At 42.5% G+C, this 13237-nt stretch overlaps 1 protein-coding gene across 10 annotated transcripts in view; it reads left to right on the top strand.

Annotated features, from left to right (window-relative positions):
• Positions 1-13237, top strand: part of ANO10 (anoctamin 10) — a 288539-nt gene that overhangs the window by 207928 nt on the left and 67374 nt on the right. For all 10 annotated transcript variants that reach the window (XM_045436772.1, XM_045436774.1, XM_045436775.1 and 7 more), the window contains one exon: positions 12848-12964. In XM_045436772.1, the coding sequence (XP_045292728.1) occupies positions 12848-12964 (117 nt within the window). The remainder of the gene's footprint in view (positions 1-12847; positions 12965-13237) is intronic.

Genomic DNA, 13237 nt, shown 5'->3' with positions numbered 1-13237 from the left:
AAGACACGGATAGACACTTCTCCAAAGAAGACATCCAGATGGCCAGCAGACACATGAAAAGATGTTCAATGTCACTCCTCATCAGGGGAATACAAATCAAAACCACACTGAGATACCACCTCCTGCCGGTCAGAGTGGCTAAAATGAGCAAATCAGGAGACTCTAGATGCTGGCGAGGATGTGGAGAAATGGGAACCCTCTTACACTGTTGGTGGGAATGCAAACTGGTGCAGCCGCTCTGGAAAACGGTGTGGAGGTTCCTCAAAAAATTAAAAATCGATCTACCCTGTGACCCAGCAATAGCACTGCTAGGAATTTACCCAAGGGATACAGGAGTGCTGATGCACGGGGGCACTTGTACCCCAGTGTTTATAGCAGCACTTTCAACAATAGCCAAATTATGGAAAGGGCCTAAATGTCCACTCAACTGACGAATGGATAAAGAAGATGTGGTTTATATACACAATGGAATACTTCTTGGTAATGAGAAAGAATGAAATCTGGCCTTTTATAGCAACGTGGATGGAACTGGAGGGCATTATGCTAAGTGAAATAAGTCAGACAGAGAAAGACAGATACCATATGTTTTCACTCATATGTTGATCCTGAGAAACTTAAGACCATGGGGGAAGGGAGGGGGGAAAAAAGGTTACAGAGAGGGAGGGAGGCAAACTATAAGAGACTTGAATACTGAGAACAGACTGAGCAGACTGATGGGGGGTGTGGGAGAGGGGAAAGTGGGTGATGGGCATCGAGGAGGGCACCTGTTGGGATGAGCAATGGGTGTTGTATGGAAACTGATGTGTCAATAAATTATATTTAATAAAAAGAAAAGAAAAAAACAAAGTAATTACTGATAGTACCAAAATTTTGTTGCCATTTTATTGTTTTCTGTATGTCTCATAGTTATTTTGTTCCCCTTTCCCTCTCTTGATGCCTTTCTTTGTGTTTTGTTGCTTTTTTTTTTGTAGTGACTTGCTTTGATTCTCATTTCTCTTTTGTGTATTTTCTATAGGTATTTCTTATGGTTATAACGGTGGGTACATAAAACACCTTACAGTTGTAACAGTCTGTTTAAAACTGATAAACAGGGGCGCCTGGGTGGCGCAGTCGGTTAAGCGTCCGACTTCAGCCAGGTCACGATCTCGCGGTCCGTGAGTTCGAGCCCCGCGTCAGGCTCTGGGCTGACGGCTCAGAGCCTGGAGCCTGTTTCTGATTCTGTGTCTTCCTCTCTCTCTGCCCCTCCCCCGTTCATGCTCTGTCTCACTCTGTCCCAAAAATAAATAAACGTTGAAAAAAAAATTAAAAAAAAAAAAAACTGATAAACACTTTAATCACATGCAAAATCTCTACTCCTTTATGTTTCCCCCACCAATTTTATGTTATTGATGTCACAAATTACATATTTTCATATGTAGTATTCATCCACATAGTTTTATAGTTATTTATATGCTTTTATCCTTTATATTGTATACCAGAATTAAAATTACTACCACCACTGTAGTAATATGGGATTTGGTGTTTTCCTTTATGTTTACCTTCACCAGAGAGCTTTATATTTGTACATGCTTTTGTGTTGCTGTCTAGCATCCTTTATTTCAGTGTGATGTATTCCTTTTAGCATTTCTTGCAAGGTAGGTCTGGTGGTGATAATTTTCTCAGCCTTTGTTTATCTGGAAAAGTATTTCTTCCTCATTTTTAAATAAGACAGTTTTGCTGAATATAGTATTCCTGGTTGGCAGAGTTATTCGTTCGGCACATTGGATATCATCTCAGTCCTTTCTGGCTTGTATTATTTCTGCTAAGAAACCCTCTAAATAATTTCATGGGGGCTCCCTTGTAGTTGATGCAACACTTATGTCTGCTGCTTTCAAGATTCTCTCTGTGTCTTTCAGCAGTTTGATTATAGCATGTCTCAGTGTGGGTTTATCCTGGTTGGAATCTTTTTGAGCTTCTTGCATTTGTGTGTCCATTTCCTTTCTCATTTTGACCATTATTTCTTCAAATAAGCTCTCTGCCTCTTAATGTGTTCTGTTTCTGAGACTCCCAGAATGCATATATTGGTCTGCTTATTGATGTATCTTAAGCTTCTTAGGCTTTCTTCATCTTTCTTTATTCCTGTTTTTTTTTTTTTTTTTTAATTTTTTTTTTTCAACGTTTGTTTATTTTTGGGACAGAGAGAGACAGAGCATGAACGGGGGAGGGGCAGAGAGAGGGAGACACAGAATCGGAAACAGGCTCCAGGCTCCGAGCCATCAGCCCAGAGCCCGACGCGGGGCTCGAACTCACGGACCGCGAGATCGTGACCTGGCTGAAGTCGGACGCTTAACCGACTGCGCCACCCAGGCGCCCCTCTTTATTCCTGTTTTTATTTTTGCTCCTCTGACTCAGTAATTTCAAATGACATATCTTCAGGTTCACTGAATCTTCTGTTTGAACAAGTCAACTGTTGAACCCATCTCGTAAATATTTGATTATTGAATTCTTTAGCATCAGAACTTCTGTATGGTTCTTTTATAGTTTCTGTATTTCTGTTGATATTCTCATTTTGTTGATGCATCATTTTCCTGATTTCAGTTATTTTTCTGTGTTCTTGTAGCCCATTGAGTTTCTTTTGGATGATTATTTTTAATTATTTTTCAGATAATTTATAGATCTCTGTTTCTCTAGGGTCAGTTTTCCAAGATTTATTACTTTCCTTTGATTGTGCCGTGTTTCCCTATTTCTTCAGGTGCCTTATTTTTTGCTGAGACTTATGCATTTGAAAAAAAAAAAAAAAAAGCCACCCCTCCCAGTCTTTACAGACTAAGTTTGTACAGGGAAAGAACTCCATCAGTTGGCCTAGCCAGAGGGCTCAAACCTTTTCTGAGAATGTGTCTTCTGTGAACTTGTGCATATAGATTCCCAATTAGGGACGTTGTCTGTTTGGTTTTCAGGAGTTTGTAATCTCTTGCTCCCCCCACTGTGTGTCTGCAGTACTGCAGCCCTTTGGTACCTCCACACGTCACCAAGCTCAGGTTGTCCTAGTGGCCCCCAGGCGTTCAAAACACGTCATAGCCTCTCCAGCACTCTGAGTCTACTGCGATAGAAATCAGTCCGTGGGGCAGTCACCTGAAAAGCTGGAACGTTGGATGCACATTCTCCTCTTCTCCTCCTCTCCCGAGGGAGAAGCCACAAATGGGGTATTTTCTCCCAGTTATGCTGAGTTGTATCAGCTTGGAGGAAGGGCTATCACAGGTGAAATCCAATGGCTTTTCTTACATATTTCAATGTAGCTGCTCTTGACTTTGTGCTCGCCTAGGGTTCTGCAACTTCTTAACTGGTTTCCGGAGTTGTCATAAAGGCTTTTTGGACTGAACAAGGTTTGGGCTTTCTGTTTCACCGTCTTGCCGACATCACTCAGGCCTCCAAGTCTTTAGTGGGAGTCTGGCATGACCATGGGCTTCACTTCTCTCTTGGGCCTCCCAACCCTACACAAAAAGCTCTCCCAGATGGTTACATGCTTTCTTTAAAGGGCAGGTCACTGGCTTTCGTGCAAGAGTAGAACCTTGTAGTCACTCTGTTACAAGGTGGCATAAGAAAGGGCTCCCTATGGCCCTTGCTTTTCTGAAGGCAGATTGTTAATACCTTCTCTTTGGTGATGACTCTGGCCCAATCCTCTCCTTTTGTGGGGCTGAATCTGACATTGGCCTCTCTCTGAGGCTTCTGTGGAAGGATCTGCATTTGTGTCAGGAGATGTGCTAGACTTTCTGCTCCATCAGTCTTCATTCAGAATTTCTGGCAAATTCTCTTGGTTCCTAGTCTCAATCTTTTTAGAATATGTATTTCTGTCATTCCAGGGGACCATGGGGACACAGAAGAGTAGACGTATCTACCATCATGAGATGAAAATCCCTGAGGCTTTTTCACATTCTTCTAAAATTAATATTGAGGTATAATTGACATGTAATATCATATTAGTTTCAAGTGTACAACATAGTGATTTGACATTTGCATACATTGCAAAATGATCACCACAGTAAGTCTAGTTAGCGTCTTTCACCTTACAACGTTAGTATTATTGGCTATATTACCCATGCTCTACATTCCATCCCTAGGTATCGTTTACTTTATAGTTGGTCTTGTTTACTTTATAATTGGAAGTTTGTACTTCTTTTTTTTCTTGATGTTTATTTATTTTTGACAGAGAGAGAGAGACAGAGCATGAGTGGGGGAGGGGCAGAGAGAGAGGGAGACACAGAATCCGAAGCAGGCTCCAGGTTCTGAGCTGTCGGCACAGAGCCTGACATGGGGCTCGAACTCACGAATCTCGAGATCATGACCTGAGCCGAAGTCGGACGCTTAACGGACTGAGCCACCCAGGCGCCCCGGAAGTTTGTACTTCTTAATCCCTTCACTCATTGCAGCCAACCCAGTCCCCTCCCCTCTGGCAGCCACTGATCTGTTTCCTGTATTTATGAGTCTTGATTTGTTTTGTTTTTTAGATTCCACACATCAGTAAAATCGTGCAATATTTGTCTTTCTCGGTCTGACTTCTTTCACTTAGCTTAATCCCTTCAAGGTCCATCCATGTTGTTGCAGATGGCAAGATTTTATTTTTTATGGCTTTGTCGTATTGCATTTACCCAGTGAAGGACACTTGGTTTGTTTCCATATCTTGGTACTATAAGTAACGGTGCCGTGAACGTGTGGGTTCACGTATCTTTTCAAATTAGTGTTTCGTCTTCTTCAGGTACATCTACAGTAACGGAATTGCTAGATCTTATGGTAGCTCTACTTTCTGTTTTTTGAGGAGCCTCCATACTGTTTTCTGTCATGGCTGTACCTGTTTACACTTCCACCAGAACTGCACAAAGATTCCCTTTTCTCCACGTCCTTGCCAGTACCTGGTATTTCTTGCCTTTTTGATAATAGTCGTTCTGACAGGTGTGAAGTGATCATCCGGTTGTGGTTTTGATTTGCATTTCCCTGATGTTTCGTGACATTGAGCATCTTCTCATGTGCTCGTTGGCTGCCATCTGTATGTCTTCTTTGGGAACATGTCTCTGCCTGTATTTTAATTGGATTGTTTGTGTTTTTTAGTTACTGAATTACATGAGTTCTTTATATATTTTGGAGCTAACCGCCTAGGTTTTCTTCTAGGAGTTTTATGGCTTCACATCTCATGTTCAAGTCTTTACTTCATTTTCAGTTAATTTCTGTGTATAGTGTAATACAGTGGTCCAGTCTCATACTTTTGCATGTAGCTGTCCAGTTTCCCCATCACCATGTGTGGAAGAGACTGCCTTTTGTCTTCCCTGTTGTGTATTTTGCTTTCTTTGTCACAAATTAATTGATCATATGTGCATGGGTTTGTTTCTGGTCTGTCTGCTCTGTTCCATTTATGTCAATACCATACTGTTTGATTACTATAGCTTTGTACTGTAGTTTGAAGTCAGGAAGTGTGAGGCCTCCAGTTTTGTTCTTTCTCAGAATTGTTTTGGCTATTTGAGGTCTTTTGTGGCTCCATACAAATTTTAGAATTATTTGTTGTCGTTCTGTGAAGGAAATGTCATTGGAATTTTGATAGGGATTGCATTGAGTCTGTAGATTCCTTTGGGCAGTATTGACTTTTTAAAAATAATATTTATTCATTTATTGTGTGTGTGTGTGTGTGTGTGTGTGAGAGAGAGAGAGAGAGAGAGAGAGAAAGGGGGGGCAGAGACGGTGGCAGAGAGAGAGAATCCCAGGCAGCACAGAGCCTGACACAGGGCTTGAACTCACAAACCATGAGATCATGACCTGAGCCCAAATCAAGAATCAGATGCTTAACCAACTGAACCACCCAGGAACCCTGGTAGTATGGACATTTTCATAATACCAATTCTTCCAGTCCATGAGCACAGAATATCTTTTCCATTAATTTGTGTCTTCTTCAATTTTTTAAATTGATACGTTCTAGTTTTTTTAGTACAGGCCTTTTATCTCATTGGCCAAATTTATGCCTAGGTATTTTATTCTTTTTGATGCAATTGTAAATGGGATTGTTTTCTTGACTCCTCTTTCTGATAGCTTGTTACTAGAGTACAGAAATGCAACAGAATTTTGTATACTAATTTTTTATCTGCAACTTTACTGAATGCATTTATTCTAACAGTTTTGTGGGGTTTTTGTTTCATTTTGGGTGGCCTCTTTAGGGTTTTCTGTATCATCATGTCATCTGCAAGTAGTGACAGTTTTATTTCTTTTCCAATTTGTATGCCTTTTTTTTTTTTTTTTATTTCATGACTAATTGCTGTGGCTAGGACTTCCAGTACTGTGTTGAATAAAAGTGGAAAAAGTGGGCATTCTTGTCTTTGTTCCTGATCTTAGGGGAAAGTCTTTGAGTATGATGTCAGCTGTGGGTTTGTCATATTTGACCTTTTTTATGTTGAGGTACATATCCTCTGTACCCACTTCGTTGAGAGTTTTTATCATAAATGGGGGTTGAATTTTGTCAAATGCATCTATTGAGATGATCATACAATTTTATCGTTCATCTTGTTACTGTAGTGCTGATTGATTTGCAGTTGTTGGATCATCCTTTCATCCCTGGAAGAAATCCCACTTGATCATGGTATATGATCCTTTTAATGTATCTTAAGTTCCGTTTGCTAATATTTTTGTTGAGTGGAGCAGGGGGTGGGGGGGATGCATCTGTATTTCTCAGGGATATCAGCCTGTAATTGTCTTTTTTTGTGATGTCATTATCTGGTTTTAGTAGCAGAGTAATGCCAGCCTCATAGAATGAGGAAAGCTTTTCCTCTTCTTCAGTGTTTTGGGAGAGTTTGAGAGGGGTGGGTATTAAATCGCATTTGCACGTTTGGTAGATTTCACCAGTAAAGCCATCTGATCCTGAACTTTTGTTTGTGGGAGTTATTTGATTACTGATTCAGTCTCCTTATTAGTATCTGGGTCTATTCAGATTTTTTATTTCCTCATGATTCAGTCTGGAAGATTTTATGTTTCTAGGGATTTATCCATTTCTTCTAGGTTGTCTAATTTGTTGGCCTATCATTGTTCCCAGTAGTCTGTTATGATCCTTTGTATTTCTGCAGTATCAGTTGTAACTTCTGTTCCATTTCTGATTTTATTTATTTGAGCACTTTATTTTTTTTCTCGGTGGGTCTAGCTAAAGAGGTGTTAATATTGTTTATCTTCTTAAAGAACCTGCTCTTAGCTTCATTGATCTTTTCTATTTTTAGTCTCTATTTCATTTATCTGCACTCTGATCTTTATTATTTCCTTTCTTCAGCCAACTTTGAGCTTTATTTATTCTTCTTCTTCTAGTTCCTTTAGGGTTTAAAGTTAAGTTGTTAAGTTGAATTTCTCTTGTTTCTTGAGGCAGGCCTGTATTGCTATGAACTTCCCTCTTAGAACTGTTTTTGCTGGCACCCATAGATTTTGGTATGTTGTATTTCTGTTTTCCTGAGGTTTTTTTTCTCAAGAGCCTAATTCCATAAATTGTTTTGGATCTGGGATCCGATCCACTAATCATTTCTTATTAATTGGCATCTGGCACGTAATGTGGTAATCAGCAGAGGATGCTTTTTTGGAGTTTCTTTTATTCCTTGGTGGCTGGGCCCCGCATGGAAAGAGGTAGCATGGCAGACATCCCACTGTAGAGATCAAATTAGCTTTTCGGAATTCCAAGAACTCATCTCTGATTTGCACTTTGTGTTTCATAAGAGATAGGGTTGGTGGCTACAAACGCAGCTGCTGCTATCGATCGTATCATAGTTTCTAGTTCTTGTAAAATAAAATGGTTCTGCTCACTCTGTGCACCTGCCACAAGACTCCCGAGTGTTTGACGCCCCTGTGGTGAGCAGAGGTGAGTGGCAGTGATGGTAGGGTAGGCACTACTGTACTTCTGGGAAGCACTAGCTCTGCATGCTGATTTTCTCTGGCCCTGTCCTTTTCTCCTTTCCCAACTAAGACACCCTGTAATCATTACTTGAAGCATACTGTAATGGGGAGCCAACTTCTTTGTATTTATTACTTCTAAAATTCTGCCCATCTTCCCACCCCGCCCCCTACTGTTTCTTTTCTTCTTTACTTTGTTTAGGATAAGATTTTGTGAGTTTTCCGTTAAAAGAAAAATGTCGATGAAGAAAGAATCACAATTACGGCCCAGAAAATGTCTTCTCTTTTCATAGACAGCCTATGAAAAGCCAACCCAAGTGTTCATTTTTTAATACATTTTTCTTCAAATCTGAATAGATTTGCATTTTATCTTAGGTTTGCTTTCATTTATGAAAACAAGTAGAAATGGCTAAAATGTTTTTTGTACTTTTTTTTCCCCTCAGTTCAGTTAGCATAAAGCAGTTCCCAGCCTTGAGACATATTTGCTGTAGAGGAAATATAAACAACATTTTAAAAATTGATTTTTTGAAACATAGTGCTATAACTGTTATTTAGGTTTCCAGGCTAGCCCACAAGTGCTTACTTCTTACTTAATCCATCAACTTGAACTCTGGATCCTGGACACAAGAAATCAGTAAGTAGAAAGCAGTGGAGGCTAGCCGTCTAGTTTATCCTTCCCTGACCACTGAGACAGTGTTGGTTCCTTTCTGCTTCTGTTGACTCCTCTTCCTCAAAGCCAGTACCCCACTGCGGAAGCTGCTGTGGTGTTTCCCCCGACTTCCAAGCACTCAGAGGAGTATCGGGGGTGGGTGGAGGCCGGAGAGCGAGCGCTCGACCATCGAGCACCGGCTAATTAAATTAATTGATAGTTAACCTGTGAATGGCGATGCTCTTTACTCTCCCAGGGGGATGTTAAACCCAACAAACCCATGATTGGTGGGACTTCTGGGAGTGTCGCAAAGCAGGGCGGGGTGCGGGCTTGGTCAGTGTGACAGAGATTTGGGGAGGGAAGGAAGAGGTGGAGGAAGGCCACCGTCTAAGCAGTCTGGCTGTGTGTCAGTGCTCACTACATATTTGCAGATGAATGAATGCAAAGTGACCGCTTTCACAACTTCTTTTATTCTTAGACTCCAGATGAAAAGCCAGACTCGCTGGGCTGCAAGTTGTCTGGTTTGGGCCTGTTTACTGGGCATATGGGCAGTTATAACGAGGTGGGGTTAGGAGCCTGGCAGAGCATATGTAATTTGTTCAAGTAAGTGTTGCTGTGTAACCCTCGCGGGAGCTTCCGGGGTGTAATCTGAAACTGGCCCCTGACTGCAAATGGCAGGGAGGGACGGAGGAGAGAGGCAGGCCACTCCTGGCTGGAAGGTGGCAGGTTTAATAAGCAAAGGGAACTCACATACAAGGCTTGTCTTGGGTGGCAGCAAGACGAGTGGATCCCCGCATCTGCCCACCACATCTTAAAAGTTTTCATAAACTTTTATAAACAGAGACCGTAACTGGGTTTAGTCAGCTAATCTGTGCAAGGTGTTCTCAACACCCCATCACCGTCTCAAGGCGATGTCCTTGGAGCAACTTCTGGGAGCGGGAAAGGCAAACCTCATTCCCACATTCCAAGGACAAGGAAGGGAGGGAGCAACCTCGCCACCTAGGTCTAGCTCGGGGGTCCAGTAGTGGTCATGTCTTCTCAGTGACCTTCCCCAGCATGAGGGATCCTCGAGTTCTTTTCACAGAAGTGTTTTTTCCCTTATACGAGTGATACATGACATGCACCCCAATGTTTATAGCAGCATTATCAACAAGAGCCTCTGAGATATGGAAGCGCCCCAAGTGTCCATCAGTAGATGAATGCATAAAGAAGAGGTGGTCTGCATATACAACGGAATATTATTCAGGCATAAAAAAGAATGAAATGTTGCCATTTGCAATGATGTGGATGGAGCCAGAGAGCATTATGCCAAGTGAAATAAGTCATTCAGAGAAAGACAAATCACATGTGACTTCACTCGTATGTGAAACTTAAGAAACAAAACAAGCATGGGGGTGGAGAGAGAGGCAAACCAAGAAACAGACTTTTAACTCTAGGGAACAGGCTGACGGTTACCAGAGGGGAGGGGAGCGGGGGGCGGGGGAAATAGGTGATGGGGGGTTAAGGAGGGCACTTGTGATGAGCACCAGGTGACGTATGGACGCGTTGAATCACTAAATTGTACACTGAAACCAATATGAACACTGTGTGAAGTGGAATTAAAGTACAAACTCAAAAAGTAAAATGTGGGAAAAGACAACAAAATAATGCGTGTTTGTTAGAGACTAAAGATAAAGAGATTGCCCACATCGTCAGCCATCCAGAGAAAACCATCGTCATTGTCAAGGTGTTGATAGATTTTCTTCTGATCTAATTAATAAAATTGGCATTTTTGTCTTGCTCTTTAAGACACTTTTTTTTTTCTGTCTTGGACGATCTTTCTTCAGGAAAAGACACTTAGCGATGCTTTAAGGTTAGGTCCGTAAAACAAAAAGGAGAACGCCGTGTGGGATTCTCACCTGTCCTTCCTCATTTTAAGTATGAGTTGCATATTCTGAACAATAAGTTTCTTTTAGAATACTTCTCTTCTCTAAAACGAGTGCCCCCAATGCCTTTTTTCCCCCGAGGCCACTCTCCGTCCTCAGCCCGACAGCGTCAGACCTCCCGTGTGTGGCTAAGCCCCTGCCTTGCACGGCAGCCTGGTCCGTGCTGAGACTTTTCTTCCAAGGGTCTTCTTACCATTCTCTCGGTTCCTTCTGCCAGAGCATTTTGCACTTCCACGTTTAAAACCACTGAACTTAGGTTTGACCCTTGAACACATTTAAAACCCTTTACACTTGCATGTTGGAAACCCAAACGCCTGGCTAGCCCAGGTCTCCCTCCGTCCGGCCACCACCTTCTCTCTTACTCTCCCTCCTCCCAGACTTCCTGAACTGAACTCTGTGGATGGCCCTCCTCTCTCCAGCCTTGCTTTCCAGGCCCTTCTCGGTCCACCTTGGTCTTGCTTCTGTGGCCCCCACTCAGCTGAAACCACTCCCACCAGAGTCGCCAAAGGCCGCCTGGTGTTAAAGCCACAGGCCCCCCCCCCCCCCCGCCCCGCCTCCATGTGGCTGACCTTCCTGCGCCCACCTTGACGGCTTCCTTCTCTCCCCTTCGCTTCTGTAACTCCAGAGCCTGCTGGATGTCAGCCTGCCACCGCCTGCTGCTTCTCCAGCCAGCGGCCAGGCCTCCCTCTTTTGCTCGTCACACACGTCTCGTTCCTTCAGGTCCTGTGCTGTATTCTTTGTCGATTTTATCCAGGCTCCTGTTAATTTAACCCAATTAGTTCAGAATTACAACAGATGATGTCATCTGATCCGCGCTGTTATCTACCTGTTTTCACCCTGTAGGTACTTAGTCAGTACCTCCCAAGTGTCTTCTCTGGTCACGGCAGTCACACCGCAGAGAAGGCTGCCTGGCCTGGCCCACCCCGGATCTCTCGTTTGCACCAGGAGCGCCTGGCCTGTGCCGAGGCTGCGCCCATTTTCAGGATTGAGTCACTGCTTGTTATGGCATGATGCCGATTTCCTTCATTAGTTCGTGCTGCTCCCAGGAGACAGCCACATGGTATTCGTCTTTCAACCTCCTTTTGAAAATATCACAGTAAAGAATTCATCTGACGTCTTTCAGCTGTCTTCCTTTCCGGTCAATAATTCAATGCAACACTTCTGAGAGCCTGTTCCACTTCCTTCGCTGACTTCCGAAATGCCTTTTAATTATTTCTTACCTTGAAAAATCATTTCACAGCTTTTAATATTTAGTAATTCATGCTGTCATCAAAGAGGCAACTTTATTCTTTCGATCGTCGAGACTCCTGTGGGTGTTGATGCTGGATCACAAGATGGTACTGGAATTGGAGACGTATCAGTAGGTCGAGGCTGTGCATTTGAAGAGCAGGCTTACCAAAGGAAGCAATCCTGGTGGCTTATTCTTTTCTGCAGAGGAAGAAGCATAATTACAAACCCTGTATTGTTATAGTATAGAGAACCTTTTTTTTTTCAACGTTTATTTTTTTTATTTATTTTTTTTTAATTTTTTTTTCAACGTTTTTATTTATTTTTGGCACAGAGAGAGACAGAGCATGAACGGGGGAGGGGCAGAGAGAGAGGGAGACACAGAATCGGAAACAGGCTCCAGGCTCCGAGCCATCAGCCCAGAGCCCGACGCGGGGCTCGAACTCACGGACCGCAAGATCGTGACCTGGCTGAAGTCGGACGCTCAACCGACTGCACCACCCGGGCGCCCCTAGAGAACCTTTTTATGATATTGGTGTAGAAGGGTTCTAAGCTTCCCATGTTATAACGGAGACATTCTGTATACCTGCCCTACAGTATAAGGAGTCAGCAGCATAAGGCACTACATTACAGTCCATCAGTTATCAGTATTTATTGATTATCATTTCATGAGGGAAACTGCACCGGGCACCTTTGGGGATGCAGAGGATTCAAGGTGTTTAAGATGCCTGTGCATTTCACATAACTCAGCCAGAAGCATAGCACAGGGAGGACGCTATCGGGCAAAGAATAGAATGAGTCTGCCAATGCTGTATGCTAAGATACATTCGGAAATTAGACACAGGTAGAAAAATTTTTGTGAAAGACTTTTCAGAATGAATTTCATTTTCCTTGAAATCACTGAAAGTATCATATGGTATGAATTTAAGGGAATAGCTGATTTTAAAAGAATAAAGCAAAGGAAGACACTGGCTAATGAGTGGGCCACAAGGGAGTGGGTTAAATATAACTCTTGGGCCTCGTTGATCTCTGATACATCGCAGGCCAGTAATTAGAAATTACCCAAGGTTAACGAGGAGAATCACAGATTGCTTAGTTACTGTTTTGTTTCATTGCACATGTGGTCTAATGTGCCATATTAACATGTACCCTTTCTTGTTTTCAGCATGCACTCCTGGCTTTAAAGTTTATACTTGCATTTGCCATACCTGATAAACCACGGCATATCCAGATGAAACTGGCCCGATTGGAATTTGAGTCTTTGGAGGCACTCAAGCAGCAGGTAAAGGCAACTGTCCTGAAAGTCTATGTATTTCTTTAGCAAATGCCAGGGGCCATAATTTAGAGGACTCGCTCTCAGCATTTCCTTCAGCCCTTGAAGTTACTAGCTCAAATAAATACAGAGGACTACAGTTTAGGACGGTGTAACAAAACCAAAATCCTAATCACATGAACAACAAATAGCTTCAGGGAACTAAACTAGGCAAGACAAAAATATCCAAGTGATGTTAAAGAATAGAGCTAGCATTCAGCAGAAGAACAAGGCCGGCATTTC

Source organism: Leopardus geoffroyi, chromosome C2 (genome assembly GCF_018350155.1).
Source record: "Leopardus geoffroyi isolate Oge1 chromosome C2, O.geoffroyi_Oge1_pat1.0, whole genome shotgun sequence".
In the NCBI taxonomy this organism is placed as follows: Eukaryota; Metazoa; Chordata; class Mammalia; order Carnivora; family Felidae; genus Leopardus; species Leopardus geoffroyi.
Note: the sequence above shows the minus strand (reverse complement) of the source record. Positions and strands in the feature narration are given on the sequence as shown.